Raw genomic sequence first — 23,863 nt, forward strand, 5'->3', positions numbered from 1 at the left:
TCGTTCACCAGTAGCAGATAATTTTGCCTCTGGGTCAACAGTAGCCACACTTTCAGCTATTCATTGTCTCCCAAAATGCCCACCCAAGCTGTTTCACCACTCCAGCTGCAGAGATCTGACATCTCATGACTGATAGCCACAATAAACCAAAATGGTTGCTAGCACATTAATATCCTGCAGGTCCAATACCTGATTTCATCTTGCAAATTTTTCACTGTTGCAACGGAAGGATAATTTGAATACCTTATTAACTTTAACATGGAAATCTGCTCTCAGAATGAAAATAGTTTAGAATGAAAACTGGGTTTGCTTCCAAATGATGATTTTTTTTGCTCAGGACCATCAGCTTTTACCTCGGGAAGAAGGTAGTTTTGTCAGCGCAGTTCATTTCATTTTTGAATAAAAAAAAGAAACATTATATCCCAAACCAAACAAAAAACACTTCACAGGAAACATTTGTTACTCTTTTTAAAAAAGATACAACTGTTACAGATAGGTTGGTACCTTCTCTCTAGTGAAGGCAAAGCGTGAACTGAACTTTATAAGCAAAATAAATTTGAAGGGATATTTCAGGAACAGGCTATCCAGTATTACTGTGCACTGATAGTGATCTCCAAGATTAGATAATTCAGAACAGTGAAAGTAAGAGCCTAGATTATACAATAAGATTTTATTTGCTAAAACATAAGACACAGAAGAATCAAAAAGACATTATACCTCTGACATAAGCACTCAAGCAAAATCCTGTAGTGAAGAGATTCAACTCGTTCTGCCAAATGTCCTTGATTTTATTTAGGCTTTTTGGCAAGGTGAGTTATTTAGAAAATGTCAGGAATGTATGTTACTGATAGAAGCTGCATCTCTGCCAATAAAGTCTGCTTTCTTCTGCCTTAGGAACAAAGGTACTTTAAGTGTGGACTAACCCTCACTGACAAATTCCAACATGCCTTTTCACACTAAAAGTGATCTGTATTATTTAGGCTTTGGTATTTCCTCTGTTCCCTGAAAGATTTATTTGTGTCTGTAAGGTAACCAATAGTCAATGATCACAAACTTCCTGTAACTGGACCTGAAATATAGGTGTGAATTTTAAATACCTGATTTGTACTAAATTAACTTTTGACTTTTTTGTAAAACCTAAGCATTTAAAGGTGATAAAGATCACAAACATTATGACTTTCTAACAATTGTAAATATTTGGCAATACTTAAATCCAGGTAGTACATAGATAAGATGCAGAATAATTCTCAGTATTTCTTGTGAAATAGTTTCCAAATTCTCATTACCTGTGGGACAGCGGATTTCTCCGTGATGAAATGTTGTCTTGAATCAAAGTATTCCCAAAGATCCAGAAAAACTGTGACTTTTCCCTGAATATTAATAATAATATATGTATAGTAAATTGTTCACTGGAATCATTAATGGCTAATGCTATTTACTCTTTTGCAAGATAGATATAGATATTGATGATATAGATAAGGATTAGATGTATAGATATAGATATAGATGTAGATATAGATAGTTCCTTCATTGCAGTTCATTCCAGTCACAGAAGCACACACTCAATTGGATCTTTTATTTTAAAGTGGAGAGAGACATGGGAAAATTGGCTTTTCCCTGTAAAATTGGAACCAACCAACTCAGAACACACAATATGTTCACTTAAGATGCCAATTTGAATGAGGTCTCCTCTAGGTCTCCTCTACCCTCATATGCCTGTCCTATGAACCTAATGAAATAAAATCTTCAGGAAGTCTTTCATGAACACACAGCTCTGAGTACCATCCACAAACTCAAGCATTTACTTGAATCTAGTGATCACTGAACTACCCTCACAGGCAGTAGATGTTTTCTCCATTCCAGTCCCAAGTCAGTATTACCCCAAAGTCAAACAATTCTTCTGCTCAGAAGTCACCACCTTCAATCTTCTCAAGCAGCTACAGTCCACTTTCAAATCTGTTTGCTGTATTTAATATCAAGTTACACCCTGCCTTGATGACATGCAGTAGTGCCCAATTGTTGTCAAACTGGATTTGTTAAGTGGGTTACTAGGTGCAGTTGTCACCAGGTCTTTGATGGATTATCTTGTTAAGGAGGCCATTAAAAAAATCACTTTTGATGGGCAATACAAATTATGTTCACATAGTAAGACCGGACTCTGGTCCCATTAGAGTAAACAGCATTGGATTTTTCCTGAGTGCATTCAGATTTGTCACAATAGATAATGTCTTGAAGGTCACCTGACACAGTGCAAAAATTAAGGGAAAAACACCTACTGTTCATAGACAAATGAAAAATTAGCTTGCTTATCTTTAGGGTTAAGACACAGGACATCTAAATCTGGCTAAGCAGTTTCCTATTTCTAAGAACTTGATAGCTTAACAATCTGTCCCCTCAATCAATTCCCTTGAACCACTCCATCATTTGTCAAGTCTAGCTAAAACTCTAAAGCAAATAAGAAATTATATGCATAACTGGCAAAGCTATGGAGGTGAAATTTATTTCCATGTCAGTTAGATTTATTTTTCATGGTTACAGCATCAAGTAAAATTTTAACAACCTCTGCCCAGATATGAGGAGCCCAGTGAATGTGGATGATAAACTGTCATTTTCAGGGCAACAGAGGCAACATCAACACCCACTGAACTCATTAAATTGGCCCTTGAAAATTGCATCAGATTGTAGTCTCCTACTTGTTTCTGAGAACAAAATGGCCTGTTCCTGAAAAATTCTTAATTCTATAGAAGAAGAGAAAATATGATACTGGTCACTTAAGTAACCCAATTTAATACGTAAGAAAAGAATTCAGACATTTTCTGGGGCTTCTCACTTGAAATGGTCTGGCTTTCACTGCAAAACTGTGTTAATTAACCATATTATTAATTTTGGACTTTTTGAAGTGAATCACTATGCTACATTATCCCAAGTCAAGTAATGGTTAAAATTTTCCATACTCTTCAATTGCATGGGAAATAAATATTTCCTGATTAAATAAATATATTCTGATAGTGCTCAAAGACTTAAAAGTGGTTGCCTGAAAAGAAGACAGAATAAAACTAAGCTGCTAAGGCTCTCTTTCACAGAAAATATTGTATATTGGGTTGAATCTAAACCTATAAAGTTTCTCCTCTTCCCCTTCTTGAAAAAAATCATCAATTCACAAAGGATCAGTAGTTCACTAATTGCTGAGACAGATTTTCCTTTGGGAAAGAAAGCAAGCAAAGAAAACAAATCATGAATTACAAAATTAGTGTTTCAACTTCACAGGAACACTTGCTCCCATCGTGGTGCCAGCAGGTATTCCCCTGGCTGATATCTCAAGGTCTGAGAGCAGTGGCAGCTTTCCTGGCACTTCCCCAGGTTCTAACATTCACTCATGAAAGGGAAATCATCCCCTGTATTTTCAGTTAAACCAATGCTTATTACAGGGTCCTCTCATTTTCCATGGAACAATGCCATCTATTTATAGTTACAGCTGCCTTATTTGTATAGTGCACCTACATTTGTATTCTCCCTATATTGTCAGACTAATACTTGTCTGGATTTAGCTTTGCATTTTTATTTAATGTTAAATTACATGTAATTGCTTTCTGTAATAAATTTTAATTTGGAGTACTGATGGGAATGAAGGCCTCTGGCAAAAGTCGGCTCTTAAAACTGGCCTGAGTAGTTTCAAAAGCTATCTTGTGAGCATAGCTGGACCTGCTTTCAAACAGACTTTATATAACTTTCACAGCTTTTTGATCACTGTTTCAAAGTCTTTGTCTTTGAAATCAAGTTGCAATATCATCAGCAAATCTAGGGTGTGTTTTCTCTTGTGCTTTATGTCCTCTTCTTCAATCAAGCATGTTGAAACTCTGTTATATAAAAGCAAAAGGTTATGTGGAACAGTATCTCCTGGCTTAATCAGTACAGGTATTCTTCTCTTTTATTTACCTCATTTTATCCATCTAGCTGATCTAACAGCACTAACTATAGATCAGAGATTTATTTAAAAAAAAAAAAAAACTTAAGGGTTTGGTTTGAGTTTTTTTGACTGTGATAAAGTGAATAATACAGGATAATATGCTACATGTTAAGAAGGATTAATAAATTAAAATGAAATGAAGTTTCTTCTTTCTCTGCTGCATTCAGAAATTCCCGTTACCTAGGGCTGAATATGTAGTGTGAATATGATAGTCATTTCTCAGGTCTTCACATTATTGACAAAGGAAGTCAAAGTGGTACACATGCTGCTACCATATCCAGCTGGTCACAGGCTATCCAGAAATAAATGTATTTCTGGTAGTCTCTGATTCAAGAAAGAGAGATTCTGCTTACTTACCAAACTGGTGGACATTACATAAAAATACAAATGGACATACACAATAATTTTAAAATGGATCTATTGGGAGATTCAATTCCATATCTTCAACTGTCATTGAAATCAGTGACAAAATCGACTTCATTGGCAGTAGGAATGATTTCCTTCTTCTTCTATTATTCTTTAAGCAGTTGGATATTCTGACAGAGATGATAATCACCAGTGCTCTCCTTCCTGAATGTTCTTGATGCAACTTTGATTTAAACTCTAGGACTATTCAGTAAGAGAAGTATCATACTAAACAAATAATAATTTTTTTCAAAATGACCGAGAGTCACTCCCTGGCAGCCACCAGACACGTGGGCCTGGAGCAGACAGGGCTGGCTGTGGGAGTGCCAGCTCCCTGTGAGTCACCCCCTTCTCCTGGCTTGATGCTCAAAGGAAAAGGCCGATTTCTCTGCTCATTCCCAGCTGGTGGGAAGCACATTTGTCAAGCCATGACAGGAGTTTCAGCTTAGGTTGCAGTTTACACCTGAGTGTCAGGCTGAGGGGGAAACAGGCACTGTGGAAAGATGCATGGAGGCAGCAATCTGAAATGGGGGTGGTTTCATTGTTCAGGGATGGCTTTCTGTGGTCTTCACGAAAGCTGCCAGTTGGAAGGGACCCACAAGAATCATTGAGTCCAGCTCCCAGTCCTGCACAGGACACCCCAAGAGTTGCACCATGTGTCTGAGAGCCCGAAATCCTGTGTATTCCAACCTCAAGGATGATCACATGGATGATTCCAAACTTTCACTGGTATCCTGTTCAGCCTCAGGTCCACCTCACATCTTCTCTCTGCTCTCTCATGGTACCCAAGCCTGTTTTCTGCACCAGCTCTTGTGAAAGGCCACTCACACACTCACAAACCTGCTCCTGCCTGCTTTGCCTTTCGTTATTCCTGGTTTTTCCTTCTGTGCATGTCCTTTGTTTTATAATTCAGGGTCATGTACTGAGAGAGATCACTCTTCCAGAAGTGAGGACCTGTCCTACATGCTTGCTTGTCCATCAGATGAGACTAATTCATCAATCATACACATATCCTCTGTTATTACTTAAAAAAGAAGAGGAAAATAATTCTTCAAGGGTCATAAGTAGTTACTTACAGCTAGAAGAGAATTCAAGAAAGTGTATGGATATGATGACCTAGTTTTATTAAAAAAGAAAGTTGGGTAGGACTAAAACATTATTTTTCAGAGTATCTCTGTAAATTCTAAGCTGGAGAAAAAGAGCTGAGTTTCACTCAGTGGTTATTTTCAGGAAAAATAAATTTAGGGATCTAGATGCTCTACTTCAACCTACTTTCTATGTAGTGAATGTACTTTATACCAATACATACTTCTATCTAAAAGGGTTTTTTGCTCTTAGCTTGTTCTAATATAAAAATAAACTATTTCTTCTAAAAATGTGTTCAATTTCTCTTACATGAATATGATTTATTAGAGCATTTCAAGTTCTTAAATTATCTAAGGTTGGAATGGAAAAATCTGTTCACAGTTTTTTCCACAACTGTAAGTTACAAAGACTTTTTCTTATATATTTGCACTTCTCTGTATTCTTTTATAACAAAGAACTTACAGGTTTTAGAGGAACAGATCTTCCTCCTCTGGTGAGGAACAGTTACCCTCAGGAGATGAGTGCTGTACAAGTTAGGGAATGCAATGCAAAGTAAGATGCATTGTATTAGTGGCTTGTTGGGTTCTACTACTGGCTGTCTCACTGCTTTATAGTTGTGGCACAGGGTTGTAAAATAAGGCTCATTGCAGTAATTTAAATCAGACAGTTATTTTTGATTGCCTCCAGTTTTTTCTGGGTCCCACAGTTACAGATGGCATGCACTGTGGGGTTGAAAACAACTGGAACTGTGATCCAAGGGAAAAAACAAAGCTGAACATCAAAGACAAAACTAAAGGGAAGGAAGAACAGAAGAAACTGCACACAGAAGAAGCACACAGAAGCCAGTTGTCCTTTAGAGTTAATTGCAATAGACTGGAATTCATTTCTTACAAGCCACTTGAAAGCTGCTTGATAATTATAAAAATATTTATAGGCCAACTTGACTTCCTTTGCTTATTCTTGGGAGACTGTAAATGGTGTATTCTTTAGACAGCTTTGCCTGCCTGCTAGAAACCTCACTTATGTTTTGCAAGTTTTCCAGTTTCTCTGCTAAAGGGCCTAAACCTGATCAAGAGCCTGTACTGCCATGTACTGCCAAGTAATTCTCAGTGCTGCAACTACTGCCAAGTAATTGAAACAGAACATTCACAGTAATATACTTTCTGACCTAATTTCTCTGTAGGATGCAAGCATTACAGATCATTATCTTTCCTCTTGCAGACACAGTTGCTGGGTGTTGCAGCAGATACTGTCATCAAAATCAGGCTGGGTGCTGTAAGCATCACTTTACCATATGGGGTATTCTCTGTGGTATTCATTCTGGATGCACAGAATTGCCACTGCAGAAAAGCATCAAGAATATTTGCATTCACTAAATGTGTTTAGCAAAGCAAGTCAAAGTGGATAAAACTAGATTCCTAAATCCACACTATTCTCTGCAGTGGTAACAACTTGTCCATGTTACTGACTTAGTGAGTTGGTTCTGTTCTTAGTAAACCACAGCTTTTTTTTCCAGGTCAGTCTTAGTTTTTCTGTTGATTTCAGCTGCACCTGACTCTTATTGCAGACTTCTAGTGGCCTGATTTATTCCACCTGTCTTTGGTCTCTTAGCAGAGAAGTATCAGCAAGAAGCAAGAGTTGTTTAAGGTTCTTCTGTTAGCAGCAGGAAGAAACTGGGATCTCTGCAGGGTAATTAATGTCTTGGCTGTTGTAAAATTACTCTGAAGAAGTACTTTTCCAGCTCTGATAGCCACAGAGGGAGCCTGTGGTGTGTAGGGTCTGGACTTGGGTGCTACAGGGAAACTTGAAAAATGGTATGAAGTGCTTAAATGTTCTTTTACTTACAATATTACAGTACATATGTCTGCTTTGATTTAGATGTAAAATGCTTGTGTCTTGATTTTTGGTGTTTAAATAGCTTGAAAAATCATAATCCTATGTAAATCTCTAATGCTTTTGGGATATTTAACTAAGTATTTTGACTACCTCCCCTGAAATTGCTGGAAGGAAGCTATTTATTTGCCCAGATGTCTGGAATTTTTTACTAAATTTCTGCTTTCCTTCTATAATGATTTGGTTTCTATCTCAAACTTCTTTCTCCTTATTTAACTTTCCTTGTGCACACAATGTCATTAGTATACCTCAATTATACACAAGGAAAATTAAGTATTAGGCACATCTATACTTTTGAATTACTCTAAGGAATTGACTGGTTTTATTGTGTTTCATTGTTGGCATAAGGGTTTGTTAAGCATTAAGAGAAACAATTCATCAATGGCTGCAAATGCAGTCCTTTGCAGCATTTTCTTTCTATTCAACACTTCCAATATTAGGAAGTAGTGTCTTCTTGTAAAAAAATAACTGACAAAGGCCACACATCAATAGATGGGAGTGGTATCATGAATCTTTCAAGAAAAACACCTGGTTTGTATTAATCTGCAAGGATAAATCACTTTCAGATCATAAAAAATTGAGCAACTCTACAACAAGGAAGCCCTGTTTTTCTTCTCAGTGAATGATAATGCATTTTCAGTAAATTCTAATTACCTCATAGAGAGACTTGGAAGACCAATATCAAAATAATGAGTTATTCATAAATTGGATATGTTAAATGCATTGTGACAGCCAGCAATAAAAGTAAATTATTTATTTTATATAGAGAACATGTTGTAACAGCCTCCTCCTCCAGTTAAGAAATCCATTAAACTCCTTGGTGTGTAGTCAATTGGATCACTTCTGTACTGAGGTACTTATATTTCTAATAAAGAGTAACTGCAAAATGTAAAAATATTTTTAATATAATCCTATTAGTTTCTTAAAATGGTTTTATAGACCTGCAATTTCTTAAAACACTATTTAACTTTAAAAGCTTCAAGCATGCCTATAATTAAGAGATGAATAGTTCTTTCATAGCAACAAGCTATAAAAAGACCCCTCAGCTACAACTGTAATGCAGATGCTGTAATGAAACCAGAAAACAACGAGTGAAGTAGAGGAGGGACAAGCTGTGAGCCACATTCAGTAAGGGCTTTTGAAATTAAAAAAAAAAAAAAAAAGTGTACTTTATAACCATTAGAACAAAGACTCAAAAAACAGTGTAGGAGTGAGAAGGAAAGTGATTGAGAAGGACAGTGAGAAACAGGGAGCCCACAAGCTGACTTCCATGTTTTACATAAAGTAAAACTGGTAATTTGGAACTCGGTGATGACAGGACACTTTTGCTTTACGTAATTGTTGCATATCCAGAGGAGAAGCAGAGGCTCAAAGGTCTGTGTTTATCTTCCTGTACATAACACAATACCTCGTGTATTGTCAGTGCTTTACGAGACCTTGTGTGTAGATGACAGAATTAAGGTGAACAGATAAGAGATAATTATAATGAGGTGTGTGTCACATGGAGGTTTGCACCCGCAGTGGTTTTCACAGACCTAAATAAATTGATTTAAAACTTAATTACACTGGTAGGGCAGCTGTGTGCTGATAGGGCATCAGTTTCTGTGTTTTGTCATAGCCAAGGGGCTCTTAGTGTGTATGATCTACTTACACATTATGCAATGCATAGGTGTGTTAACATAATCAACTGATTAAGGTAGTGAGGCAAGTCTAAAAACCAAAACAAAATCATATAAAGAACCAGATTCTCCTTTCCTTTACACTGAGATGATTGAAATGGTTTGATGTAATTTAGGACTTGCACTGCTGTCTAGAGAAAAAATCGGCCAACAAACTTATTTTGTGAGAAATAATTCTGTATTTTAAACAATGGAACAATATGAAGTGGGAATTATTAAGTTTAAAAAAAAAAAAAAAAAGACCCAAACCCCAGAGCACTGATATCAGATGTGTCTCACAATTACCGAAACTAGTTCGTTAGATTGCCATCTTAGAGAAATTTAATTTGCTTATATCTCCATTTCTGAAGCACAAATAGAACTGTCTCTAGCTTTGTTTTTATTTGGTTGTTTTAAAGTTATAAGTTAGTGTTGTAAGGATTTGTAGCAGGTATATGTATAGAGTAATTTTAAAAATGTGAATTATATATTTACTTGTGTTTCCACTCTTGTTTAGACTTCCAGTTTATGAAGTCACAACATGATCCATTTCCACACCATAACTTCAGTGGAAGAGAGAGGCTTTTACTCCCTTTCAAGAAAGAGAAACACATTTCATATCTGTAACACCAGTAAGTTCACTTTTTCTCTAAGACCTTTTTCCAATGGATACAAATCCTAAGTGGTCATTTTGCTAGTATTTGTTTATTTTCTCTACTCTTTGTGGAGTTGTAATTTCAGCAGGAAAGCTGACTAAACAAGCACTGACCGACTGAAAAAGCAAATGTCAGCTTCTTTTATAGTGGACTCTGCTGTTCATAAACACCGATGTCAATGTTCTGTTCAAAATGCATTTGCAATAATTTAGTTTTTCAGAATGCATTTCTTCAGAGCACAGCAGAGGGCTTCTGCACAGTAGATTGCTGAATTAATTCTCAAACTTTATACTGAAAGCTGAAAAAGTTGTTAGAAAGTGATCCTTTATTTTTAGCTCTTATTATCAAGATTTTAATATTTAACCTTTTGCCTGTGAAGTAATCCCCTCTAAGCTGTGATTGTTCTCTCTCTCTGTCCAAGGCTGTTTGCTTTACTTCTGGCAGTTGACAACACAGAAGTTCCCCAGGAGAGGATTTTGTGAGGGGACATGTTTTCACAGTCAGTATTGTTTTTAGGGAATATGAAGCCAAACCACAGGGCTTGTCTGCAGCATCAGCCCTAAGGAACCATGGAATTCACCTTGGATTTTGCTCAACTAAAGTCTTTGCCTTTATTGCTAAATAATGAAGGGGTCAGGGAGCCTGAGGGCCGTGGGTCAAGCAAACTGGATTCCCGATGCTCCACACTGCTCAGTCATCACCTACTTTCTGTGCTCAGCTTTGGGCAGCACCACTTTGCTTTTTCTCAGCTTGTCAGAGAGCTCGTTTCAGAAACAGGGTGCAAAAGAGACAGTGGATAGCACTGCATGGGGTTTGGCTCAACAGCATTTATATGCACTGATAGTGCATATAGACTGGGTGCTGTCACAGAGTCTGGTAGGAAAAGGAAATGCAAACCAAGACCAACGGAATAAGAGATACTAAGCAGGCTTGGTTAGACATTGTTTCCTTTTTTTTATGTCTGATTAGAGTAACTGACTTAATTTTTGAGTAAGGTGATGTTACTTTCCAATTAAAGACTTACATAATGTGTGAGCTATTTCAGGTATGTTGGGGAACTTTGTGGAATGAAAATCTTAACCAGGGAGTACTGCTCTAGTGCTGATATGCCAGCTGCCTGAACACAGGTCAGGACACTCCACGAATCTCTCCTCCATGAAAGCATTTGTTTTGGGAGCTGCCCATAAGAAGTACTCATTAAAGCAAAACATCTTGATTATTGGTGTTATTCAGAACTTCCATGGCATGTTTAAGGGCTTGGATGCAGGGCTGGAGACTTGAAGAAGAAATGTAACTCTCTGTCTAACAATGACTGATTGCATTGATAAAATTTACAATGTGTGACCTTGCTGGACAGTGGGTAGGGAAGGGATGCTGAGGAATGTACACAGCACAAGCTTCAGCTACTGTACAACCATGTAATTTCAGGTTTTCCTTTGGCTCGATGGGCTCAAATCCAACAGTAGTGTCCAGGTAAAGGTAAGCTCAGGGGTACAATGACTGGAAGGTGTGTGGAAATTCCAGGTGAGTCATGAGAAGCACAACTGCCTTATTAGTTGTTTATTTTATCTAGTCTGAACTCTGTATGGAGCACTTTTTGGATAAAGTTTCCAAAGCCATTATTTTCTCTCCTGTGGCTTGAGAAACCCTAAACATATGGTTTTCTAGAAATCAGAATCTATTTCTATGAGAAATCTCAAGGAGTCTCTACCACAGACAGAGGTAGTTTGGGGAAAGCCTATGTGGAGGCAAAGCTGGGTTTTGTATGGAGGTGTTAACAACTTTGATGAGGATCTAAAAGATCTGTATCTAGATGGAAAAAAAATCACATAAAAGGGTCTGAGAGCAGGATCTGCTCTCTCTTTACTGAGGATATAATGTACAAAAATACTACAATGATTAATAAGAGACAGAAACAATTTTGGGGTGCAGATAAATATGGAATATAGTAACATTATAGATCACCCCAGGATAGTCTGTGGTGAAGAAAAATACTTTAAGGACTTTTTGTTCAGTCATTTCCTACCTGCCATTGCTTGATAGGACACTTCTCCCTTTCCAAAGTGTCCTTTAAATTTCATATAATTTCATATATCGGATACTTTCAGAGAACAAATAGATCACCGTACCCCTGGACAGTATTTCCTCCTCACAAAAAAAGCCAAGAGTGCGCTTTTGGTTGCAAGGATCAACAGAAATTTATGTCAGCTGCATGAAAACATACTACAAAAGACTCATTTTGCTATGTAGGCAATATCTTAGAGAAGACAGACACAGCATAAAGGTTGTGGGAACACCGTACAAATAAAAACCCATTAAATGCTGATTGGAAAAGGAGTTCTTCATTTAGACTGCTGTAAAAAATGCATGAAATGTAAGGGTACGCTCACCTTTATTCACATTTTTAAATATAAAGATGGTTTGGGAAGATTTATTAACTATGCAAGTTAGACGATTATTTGAATGGATTCTCTGGTTACCCATATTCACTGACTAACCAATTTTTTAATTCTAAGAAGGAGCAATGTCTTCTGTAAAACCACGTGCACTCAGAATGAGATTTTTGTGCTTGGAATACAACTTCAATGTTTTTGAGAGGTGTTTATTGCAGATACAGTGAATGTTTGCTTTACAGACATTTCCAAGATGCTAAGTTTCATTGTACAGTCAATATGTCTTGTCAAGGAAGTCAGAGCAACAAAAGTGAAATCTTTTTTTATTATTAAATATTTTAGAGTAATATAAAAATAAAGTACCAGCATAATTCAATTTACAACAGGGGAAAAAAAGCAGCCATATTACACTTGACCTAAAATTGTCATCTATATACAGAAATGCCCATTTAACTAAGATTAAAAAACCCCAACCCCAAAACCCCTTGATTCATTACACATGAGGTTCTCTGGTTTTCTTCTCTTTGACCGTGGAATTAAAGTGTAGCCTCCTTTTGGAAATGTAGTTGAGCTGGTTATATCACGAGTCCTGGTTTTTGGACCATCCATTGTACACAGTGATGCTACCACTACCCCATACAAGAGTCCAGCATTTCAGCAGATACACAAGAGTGATCAATCTCATGTTTTAAGAAAACAACACATCCAGTCTGCCCAAGCAAAGCCCTTGTGGGTCACAAGGAACATCAAAGTAGTGCTTGGTGGTTTAGACTGTAGGATGAACCTAAGCAGAACAAAAAATGTTTCTCAGTAACAGGTTATTGAAAAAAAACCCCAAACCATCTACCAAATGCTAATTTCTATAAAGCATCATGGTTGCTCCTGATATAAATTTTGTGAAATACCAGTTTGAAATGTTAGAACGCTTGGTGCAAAAAAAAAAAGTAGCTTTCTTCTAAACTCATGGTGGATCCTTCCAAGTCACACCCAGGGTTTCCACCCGGGGTAGAGATGGCTCAGATTTTTAGGGTCCATGGCCTGTTGTATGAGCAGGTTCACCTGCCCTCCCACACTGAGCACTGTTCCCTCCTCAACGCCTTTCAGCTTCTCCTGAAGTCTCATCAGAACACGCTCAGCCACCTTGTTAAAACTCTGGTCATCACTGCTGGCAGAATAAAAAAAGAAAAACACGTGCTCTAGGTATGGATCCTGAACAACATCCAGTGAGAAAACCATAAAGCAAGTCAACAGTGCAGCAAGAGGAGGGTAAGAAAAAAATCCTTTACCTGGCTTTTCTTTTAGGTTCTTGTGGATCAGTACCAAGTGTAGAGCTCATGTCAGCCTCATCCTCTGGCCTCTGCTGCAAATACAAAGCTTTCAAGGGGTTCATGGTCCAGTCGAAAAGAGGATCGTAGAGCAGCACCTACACAGTAAAAAAATCTCTTTTTAATTTCAGCTGTTAATTAAAGCTAGGGCAGTGTCCTAGCACTGTTGGAAATGCTCACACTAACCACAATATTAGGAGGGTTACTGTTTTGTTTTGGTTTTACTTTTTTTAATCAATAGAATTGAGCTAAATTGCTTAGTAGATGATCCAACAACATAACTGCCTCTGATGACTTCCAGGTATTTGTGTTGTTCATACTTCACAAAGTTTTGCCACCAGTCCCACCTCAGCAGTGAATAGGTAATTTTTTAATACACTGCTAAGCACTAAAGAGACTTATTAGCTTTTAATGCACAGTATAACCTGCTTTCAAAAATCAGTTTCATTCTCTTCTTTGTGATTTAGGCAAAGAGGATTTAATTCAGTCTGTATTACTCCTGCTGGGAATGTTGCACTATGGCTAGAAGCATGTAAGTATTGAAGAGGGAGAACTGCCTGAAGGAAACAGTTACCATAGAAAATGCAATCTGGTTATTTAGATTACATGAATTAAAAAAATCTGACCAACACCACCATGTTCTAATTCAGTACAAAACACCCAAAATGAGTATTTGATGCATATGAAGACAGACAAGAAACTGAAAACATTCTGGCAGGTTACTGTTCAAAAGAATGAAAAAATGCTTACCTCTACAATAGTCAACAAAGCTTCTTGAGAATTTCTCATAACAGCCATTGTTTTCTCACAGCATCTAGAAAACATTTTACAGTATTTTAGGTTGCTTTTGGTAAAATGAAATGGTATTTTTGTAATTTAACTAATGGATATTTGTACTCAAAGACTCCAAATCACATACATAAAACTAAACAAAAATTAAGAGTTAAAACAAATTGGCTCAAAGACATTTAACAGCTCCAAATATATAGTATAGCTCTGAAAGAAATACACAGTTCTGAAGGAAATAAATATCATTCTGAATCAACACTTAACTGTGGAGCCTTTGGAACCACTGAGCCCTCCCTGAATTCCACAAGAGGGTGACAACAACCCATGAGCAAGTGAACAATATGAAAAACTAAGCAACAATAATGAACTTACAGCTGATTATATAAATAGGACCATAGGAGTTAAAGGTCAGCATTTAGGTTTGGGTTTTACCAGCAGTAATCTGAGTCCCCTCTCAAGCAGCAGAACTGTTTAACATGTAACAATCACAATGCTGGAAGTCGTCTGCTGCCTCCTTATCCCTGTGCACTCCAGGAGCACTGACCTTCTGAAGACCCCTTCCACACCGGTGATGCCCATTCCATCCACAATGTCCCTGGTTAACCGAAATGGAACAGTCTCTGGTGTGGGAAGGATTTTGCCTTGCTCAAAAGCAACCCCTAAATGAAAGGATAATAAAAGTGTTTTTTTAAAAAGTTAAAGTAAAGAAGAATTAAGGTTCTCTTGCTGTCCTACTTACCCAGATCTATGTGCACCAGCTCTGCTGTTTGTTCATCTATCAAGATATTCTGAACATGTCTGTCTCCAAGTCCAAGAATGTAGCCAACTGAAACAAAAATGTAAGTGCTGAAACCATGTCATAAAAACCACAGAAAGTCTAAGGTAGATTATTGCTGTAATTGTAACAGGTGAAAAAAAATTAAAAATGAGAATATTTCTGCCCCCATATATAGATATCGCCCAAGGAAAGAGCAAATGCCATTCCACAAATCCAAAAAGAAAATGCTGACCAAATGAAATTGCAGAAAGGTTATCCTTAATGTACAGCTGTGCATTGTTTTACCTACTCCACATATTTCTTTCCCATTTTTACTTGTAGATCAAAGTTTATCAAATATATTGCAACTTTAAAAAAAAAATTAAAAGCAAGTGCATAATAAAATCAGATTTTTTTTTATTATTACTATCATTAGAAACCGCCCCCCCCAACAAAACAACTTTTGTCTAAGTCAGTTTTAAAAATCTCCAGCAATCCAAATGATAAGATCTTGTAAGCCTATGTAAGCCTCATGTAAGCTTATTTCAGTGCTTTACTGTCCTTAAATGTGGAAGAACTCCAAACTACATTTCCCTCACTGTAATTTACACCTGTTAATGTTTTTATTAGCTGATGGACATGGACAGCAGTAGTATTTCCGAGAAAAATCTTTCATCTGAATTGTACTAAACTGCAGATTTACTACTTCTTTTTTCTTCAGTAAAAAGGGAGTGCACAAACATGTTACCTTCTAGAATGGGATCTACTACAATGTATACAGGCTACTAACAAACATCTTCCAGAGACTCAGTACAGAACTGAGTCATCAAAAAACCAAAAAATCCACAGTACTTACATTTAAGTACTTCTTTTTCTTTATTATGATAGGAAAATCAAAAGGAAATATCCCAGAGCTTAAATAACCATTTCAGCCATGGATAATAATGCCAGTACAAAGACAGTAAAAGACTGAGTTTTTCAATTCAGCTGAAGCATCATAGGCTACACATGAAATGAATAATAGTTAAACCAAAACAACAGAAATAAAGTCAGGTAAAAAACCACAAAGTAACAGAATCTAAGAAAGCAAACGACTATATAAACAAAGAAACACAGAATTTCATTCTTCCTTCTGCAGCAAAAATAGGGGTGTGGAGGAACAAATTAGAAATCTTAATTACAAAACTAATGCTGATGTTTTTGCTGACCTTTTTTGCTCCCTACTATGCCTTTTCTGACATGTGACAAAAGCCATTTCAGACAGCCACTATGTCTGAAATGGCATAAACTCTTTGGTTGTGCAACCTAAGAAGCTACTGTAAATAATCCAATACCTATGGAAGATGTAGCCACACTGCGAGTGTATGCCAGTCGTTTTTCAAACCACACAGCTGGGTCCAAGAATTTCTCCATGCAGAAATACCGGAACACAGGTTGAAAATTCTCACAGACTTCCATGAAGATTCTGCATTTCTCTTCAGAATGTTTCTTTTGGGCATCCTTTAAACACATAAGAAATGTTTAACCCATGACTAATTGCTTCAGAAGAGAATTACCTCTTCCTTCCTACCTACCCACCTCCCCTCCATCAAATGCTGTTCTCACTTCTTTCTCTTTCTAAGAATTACTGTCTTTTTTTGCAGCAATTATTAATGCACCTATCTACCTTACGAAGCAATTCTATTTTCATACACAACTCAGAGGCTAAAAAACATGGGAAAAACCACTCCTATTTCCTTGATGCAGCAGGAGCATGTATTTTATAGGCATGTGCAGGTAAATAGATCTTGTTGGGAGACACTTCCTTTCTTTGCACTCTGTTCATCTAATGGCCTCATGTCACTGTGAGAAAGTCATTCTCACTCATTCCCATACAAAAGCTCCACAAAGCCAAAATTAAATATACTTTTATCCTGTTACTACTATAGCAATTTGAAAGGAAATAGATTCTTGCACAACCATGGTGCAAGTATAAAGTAACAGGTATACTTGTCTGCAGTTTTGTAAACTTACAGTGAGGTGATCTGTGGAATGGAACTGAAAGTCTGAGTATCTACTCATTCCATGCCACTGGTCACATTTATTATTAGAAATACCAAAAGTACAGTACATAGTTCTCTGTAAATTCCACCCCCCACCCCCCTCCAAGTAAATATTATGAATCAGCTAATTTTTTGGTGTTTTTTAAGTTACTTGGGCTCACCAGCAATATTTTATGACACTGAATACTGGAGTAATCCTTTGGCCTGTATCTCTTGTGAGCTCCTTCTTCGGTATTCACAAGGAACTCTCCGATGGGAGTTGTTCCTGAGCACCACTCCAGAACTCCACTTCTCTGGGAAAGGGGAACCACCTGGAAAAGCAAAACCATAGAGGGGAGGGCTCTACACACAAAACTATGAATACACATCCTGCAGAGCTTGGGTGCACATTTCTGGTTTTTTAAAAAGACAAAGAAGGCCAAACCATGCAGCTTTGTATCTTTCAATGTATCTTTCAAATACACATGTATACATGCATAAAAATCCACTCAAATTTTTTCCACCTAATAATTGCAATTTTTTCTGAGCCCAGAGAACCTTCCACTAGACATGTCAGCACAGCCTAATGATTAGCTACTGCCTGTTTCCTTCAATTTTCTTTTCTTATGGAAGTCTCTTTATTTCATAATGCAACACCCATTCTATTTTCCCTGCTGTCACTCATTTTTACACCCATAGAAACCTGAGTCTTACTTGAATGTTATTCAAAAAATGATAACTCCATCTGTGAATTTTAAAACCATGCTAGCAATTCAGATAAGCACCTTTAGAGATTCCAGAGTGCACATTTTTCATGTGTCAGAGAGAAGAGCTTATACTTCAAGAGTGCTTATTCAGAGGTATTCTTCACAGCTATTATTATAATCCCAAGTACATAAAAGAGAAGAGGAAGGAAAAGTTCCTGTTTAAATACATTTTCTGCATTCACAATAAGAATTTATTGCAATTCTTATTCCCAATTCCAATTTTTATTCCCAATTCAGATTCCAATGCGATTTGGAATTGTATTGCCAATTCAAAAAAAAAAACATTTCAAATTCTGCATGGATGTCCCTAGATAGTACTTCTGAATTCATTTGTAAGGAATATTGCAAGAATAGAATTAATTATTAATTAAGGAACATCACAAGGCAAATTAATGAGAATTCTTAAACAAACTTGTATGTTCAAGCTTAATGACTAGCAACTTACAACTTAATGGCAGTGCATTACTTAATTTCTTTTCAATTACAAGTTCATATAAAGAAATCTATGAAGAGTATCTAAATATATATTGGATATTAAAAAAATTATTTTAATGATTTGAAAAAAATTACATTTTAATAAATATATTGTTTATTCCATACCTTAAGGCACAGTAACTATTTTATTAGCACATAAAATAGCATATAAAATCCTTTTATATACTGCTTTTGGGTTAAAAAGAGAAGGGGGAAATATGATTTATTTCTCTGCTGCTGTAGCTGTTCAGGGTTACCTTGTATCTTCGGATATTTAATTTCCTCTTCCGTGTTTCAGTGTTTTGCTGGAGCAATGTATTGCACATCTGGAAAACTTGTTGCATGACAGCATCTTGTCTCAGGTCATCACGTCCCTTCAGCACAAACAGAAAAAGCAGTTAAAAAACATTTCTCAGCATCCATTTCTTGCTCAGTTATTGTAAAAATTGCACAGAACAGAAGTTACTTTTCCACAATAATCACTTGTAATAAAATGTAATTAACAGGTTGGTTTTTTTTTAATATTTGGTTTTCTGTTAGTGCTCAGCTGCTGCTTAAACAGAACCATCATTAAATCACCTTTCTCTTTTTTTTTTTTTGACAGATGTTATTTGATTCACATTTCAACCAAACTACATGTCTTATTAAAAACATGTTCTTATTAAAAACAGGTGTTTCATTCACCATTATTTAGCAACCCAGCACACAGGTGAAGCAGCATCAGTTGGCACTGCAGTTCTGATTGTTGGATGCAGATCTAGGGATTCATGCTGCTCTTTAAAGCTTTCAAAACTGACCCATATTTAGCAGCAAAACAGAATTCTCCCAGCGACTGCTCAATGTTTGCATTCAGAGAGAGAATGAAATCAGCTGAGTCTAGGGAGAAATAAATTTTTAAAGAGATTTTTACTTCTATGTGCATACTTCTGATTGTCTCTGAATTGCAAACACTTTTTCATATGGAGAAGGAGAAAGGAGGTATTTAACACAAAATGTTGATGTTTTTTTCAAGTTACCAGCTGAGACATGACCAGGCAAGTCTGGCAGTTGTCAGGTAAGCTACTGGATGTTAATTACATGCACTGTTGAAAAATAATTGCAAAGATACTTAATATCATTACTTATTATTTATATTATATTACTTATTAATACTTTGCAATTTTGTTCATTAAAACATTCCTCCATTGAGAAAACTGACAGTGAAGTGTTAAAAGTCTGTTCATGGTACAGAAATTATTCATAAAAAAAAAAATTATAGGTAAACTTAAAAAAAATTACAGCATACCAAGTCTCTGAGATGTCATTACAACTGACAGAACCCACCTTAACAAGCTGCCTCCTTTCTTTACCATCTGATCCCACACAATCTATTATTTTAGGCAGATTAATGCCTCCTGCTAAACGAAACTCTCGCTTGAAAGAACTTATTGTGACCAGATTTTCATATTCTCCCGTAGGATCCACCTGAAATTAAAAATATGTTTAAAATGAATGTAAATATTACCTTCATTTCACTCAGACAAAGCAGTAATAAGTTGTTTGCAAACCTCATTAGCAGACTATATGCTAAATATTAATATGAGCACTCCATTGCCTACAAAGATAATACCACAAAGGCCATGAAAATATGCTGAGCAAAGGATTTTTTTTTTTTTTGATTCCTCCTTGTTCACCTCATTGGTAGAGGGGACTTGGTGCTGCAAACTTCCACTAAACAAGCTGTGATACAATATTAGCCTGTCCCAGCTAGCACTGTCCCAGGAAATTGCTCATATATGGCTGGGGAGCATTAGGCTTAGACTAGGCTGCAAATGGACCCCATCTACAATCGCAAACCTGCTGCAGGGTACAGGATTTGTACCTCAGCCAGCCCCTGGATCCTCATGCCCCAGAGCAATCCTACTCAGCCAGCTGTAAGGAACCACTGCCCCAGCAGGCTACATCACAGACCTGCAGCCATTTCAGTCAGTTTGTACTGCAGGAGAAGAAAGACAAAGAAAAGAACAATCCAGTTGTAGAAAGGAGCAACACCTGGGGCCAACTGGAGCCCTACAAACAGAAGTTATTTAGGCTGGGTGGCAACTTCTGGCCTCTGAAGTCAAATACCTTAAAGTATTCCCTTGCCTTTATAGACACAGCCTGAGGGATTTCAACATGAGGAATTCCGGCTTTGCAACATTTAAATTTAGATGCAGACCCAAAAAACAACTGAAACTGCAGTTTCCCAGGTGGAGCATGAGGCATCAAGAGGTGAATACCTGTGCACCCATCCAGTCAACTGCTTATGCCAATGGGAATGGATCATTCCCCATTACTGAATGGCAAAAGCATAGGAACAGCAGGAGAAGCAAGTCTATTGATTCTCACACCTTCTGTGACATTCGGTGCCTCCCTGAAACTCTGAGCTAGCACGTACAACACCGGAGATTCACACTCCCAAATCCCCTGTGTGAGTTAGGTAGTTCACTATGATATCACCTTTTGATAATGAGAGACTACTCTGAGTACAATAAACCACTATCCAGCACACATAATGCTGGGGATCAAGGTCTTCTAAGGAAGCCATCTCACCCTGCACCTCCCACCTGAGAAGAAAGTATCCCCATAGTAAAAACCATGGGAATTGGATGAAGAGATCACTGCCATTACAAAAGCTTGAAGATGATTCTATGATGATGGTATTATAGTGTATATTTTTTCAACTTCAGTCACCTTAATTTCCATGGTAGGAACAGCAACATCCTCCAAGTTCTTCAGTTTAATAATTGGCTGGTCAGCTGGAATACTTATTCCTTCTGTAATTAAGAAGAATGAATATCTTTAAATTCAGACCTATAAAAATACACCTGAATTGACAAAACCTAGCTTACATTGCTTTTGGGACCCAAAAACTCACTGCATACTTTTATTGAGCTGATGAAGATGACCACAAGGACAACTAGAGATTTCTGGAGTTGCATACTAAGATCTGAATCCTACAGTGCAAGTAATTACTGTGACTTTTAATCCAGACTACATTTTATATCTATCAAAAATAGGAGACAGTGCTAGTACCTCTTTTAACTAGATACCAGTATTTAGAAATACACTTTTTAATCTGAGAAAATAAAACCTATCTTCATTTTTAAAACAAAGAATAGTTTTCCCAAGACTTACTTCTTTGAGATTTCCATGGATTAGAATCTAAATTTGCTAATGTGATGTAAGCATCACAAAGTGCTTCGATGTCTCTAACCATACGAGCTCTTCTTTTCCTTACAATATTCATTATAGTGCTGGCAGCTTCCATTCTGTCCTAAAAAACCCAATGGAATACAAACATCAGATCTTGTAAGCTACAGTTTTTAATATTAAAGATGCATCATAACATGCAGTCAACTAAGTGCAATTGAGATATGTCCTATGAAAACAGAGTAAACTGCTGCAATGGGCAGCCCTTTGTGACATAACCTGAAATAATTACAAGAAAAAAAATCCGTGCTGACTGAGATAACGAGTAACGTAAAATATTCCTGGGGATGGAGAGGGAACAAACCTGACAAGGCAAAGTGCAAAAAACATGCAAAAATTCTTCAGAAATAAAGACAAGCAGGTTTTTAGATGTTCTTTCACCATCTGCCTGCTCCTGTTATTTTGTCCCAGCTGAAGAAAAAAAATCTTGTATGTCAAAGACAGAAACCTGTCCATGCATTCCTTCTGCGCCTGGCTCTGAGAGATTTAGTTTAGCATAATCCTGCTCCTAGGGGATCACAAAAGAATTACAGATGTGAGAGAAAGGAAAAAAACCCTCACACATTAAAAAGTGGTGAAAAAATATATCAGTGCAGGGTAAGAGGACAATGACAACCAACCATGTCAGGCCTACAATGATGGGGGAAAGAAGGGGCAATACTTTAGATGTGGGATGATTCCAAAGACAGGTTAAATAAAAATTAAGCAAAACCAACATTTAACATGAAACCACAGTTCAGTATTACCTATCAGCATGGCTTTTAACATATCAAGGACCAAAAGATACCCTGCACAAGGCAAATTGCTTAGATGGAACACATTATCACTCAAACCAGAAAAAAATACTCAATTCAGTATGTACTTTCAACAATAAAGCCACTCAAGTCTCTTGCATCTAAAATCCCTTTTACAGAATGACACATCAGGGACATTTATCACAAGAGTCTGCAATAATCAGGGCTATTTGTGGCACAAAACATTAACCATACTTTGTTCAACCCTATAATGATCTCTTGCAATAATAATTACCTAGGTATGCACAAAAGGGGGTTTTAAATTATTAAAAGTACTCTTTCCCTTCTACTGCTTCTTAACAAAAGTATGCTAATGAGCTCTATACTAAAATACCCCTTTACATGTTTTGGTTTTTTTCATTTTTTAATAAAATTAAAAGATTGAATGTGATTAATAGAAGTTTTTGTAGTTACCACATCAAGCTGGGAGATTTCTTTTGGTGCATTTTTAATTAACTTATTTCTTCTTATTGCATCTGGTTTTGTGAGGAGTTCATCTTTGTTAGCATTAGCCAAAGCTAATATTATAAACAAAGTATGATGTGGATGATCCAGTGAAATTCGAGACATTAGCTGCCAACAAAAGAAAAAGATCCCATTATTGAAAACAGTACAGAAGAAAAAACCCAATACTTAATTAACATTATTATTTCTTTTTAACATCTAAGGTTCCTAATATGAAATACAAGGTAATGCTTAGACAGTATTTCCAAAACTGAAAAAAAAACATTGGAAGTATATTTCTATAGCTGCATAAGACTACTCTTATAATGCAAGAAAATCAATTAGGTAACAATGAAAGAAGTCCCCAATCCTATTCCCCCACCCTACTGATCTGGCATCACTCATTTTTAGTACACCCTTATCAACTACATAATTTGTTTAGCTGTAACTGCTCAGAGGAAGGTGGATATTGTTTAGAAGCAGGCACTACCAAGCCAATCAAGATATCTTTAGATAAGAAGGGCAAAAATTACATTATTCAAAATTTCGTGAAATCCTAAACCACCCATCATCTTAGTTCCCATGCGAGCAGCCAGCTGGTACATCAGAGGCAAGAACTTGTATGAAGGGATCTTCTGGGCATTTTCCTGTAGGAGAGAAAACTCAGTTAGAGAGCTGTACTAAGTACCTCACAAAACCTGCAATAATAATAATAATAATAATAATAATAATAATAATAATGTATATATTTTTTAGATTAAGAATTATCATGGCTGTGTGATCAAACAGCAACTCACTGAATATCATATCATCTTGGCTCATGTCTCCTACATGTTCCAAGTCCTCCATAGGAGTACTATTTTCTATTCTACCTTTTATGGCTTTTCATCTGAATGTATATATAATATATATATAATATAAACAAGAATAATGTACCTAAGGATGTTGAAGATGAGTAGATTCCAAGGTATGTGAAGAACAAGTAAACAATCATGAGATATGTTTAATCATACAGACTTGTCAAATTAAAATGCTAATTAAAGTTAAATTAAAATGCATTGAGAACTACAGGTCTCACTGATGAAAAACTAATTGATAAGCAATGACAACTGAGAAAAGCAAGTTTTCAGGAAAAGTTAAAGAGCTGCATAATTAATCTTCTAGAAACACAGAGAAAGAGAAGAAAGATGGATATTTATTTGT

The 23,863-nt window shown here is 36.6% G+C and overlaps 1 protein-coding gene across 1 annotated transcript in view; it reads right to left on the reverse strand.

Moving 5' to 3' along the window:
* Positions 1-12,211: 12,211 nt before the first annotated feature.
* Positions 12,212-23,863, reverse strand: part of ATM (ATM serine/threonine kinase) — a 54,682-nt gene continuing 43,030 nt past the window's right edge. Inside the window, exons 52-64 of the mRNA XM_083854652.1 lie at positions 23,194-23,307; positions 22,631-22,789; positions 21,348-21,486; positions 20,904-20,986; positions 19,515-19,655; positions 18,449-18,565; positions 17,133-17,282; positions 16,264-16,429; positions 14,912-14,998; positions 14,717-14,831; positions 14,134-14,197; positions 13,345-13,481; positions 12,212-13,223 (exon numbers count right to left, since the gene is read on the reverse strand). Of these exons, the coding sequence (XP_083710778.1) occupies positions 13,040-13,223; positions 13,345-13,481; positions 14,134-14,197; positions 14,717-14,831; positions 14,912-14,998; positions 16,264-16,429; positions 17,133-17,282; positions 18,449-18,565; positions 19,515-19,655; positions 20,904-20,986; positions 21,348-21,486; positions 22,631-22,789; positions 23,194-23,307 (1,656 nt within the window). The 3' untranslated portion in view covers positions 12,212-13,039. The remainder of the gene's footprint in view (positions 13,224-13,344; positions 13,482-14,133; positions 14,198-14,716; positions 14,832-14,911; positions 14,999-16,263; positions 16,430-17,132; positions 17,283-18,448; positions 18,566-19,514; positions 19,656-20,903; positions 20,987-21,347; positions 21,487-22,630; positions 22,790-23,193; positions 23,308-23,863) is intronic.

This window comes from Zosterops lateralis, assembly GCF_965231275.1.
Source record: "Zosterops lateralis genome assembly, chromosome: 2".
Taxonomy (NCBI): Eukaryota; Metazoa; Chordata; class Aves; order Passeriformes; family Zosteropidae; genus Zosterops; species Zosterops lateralis.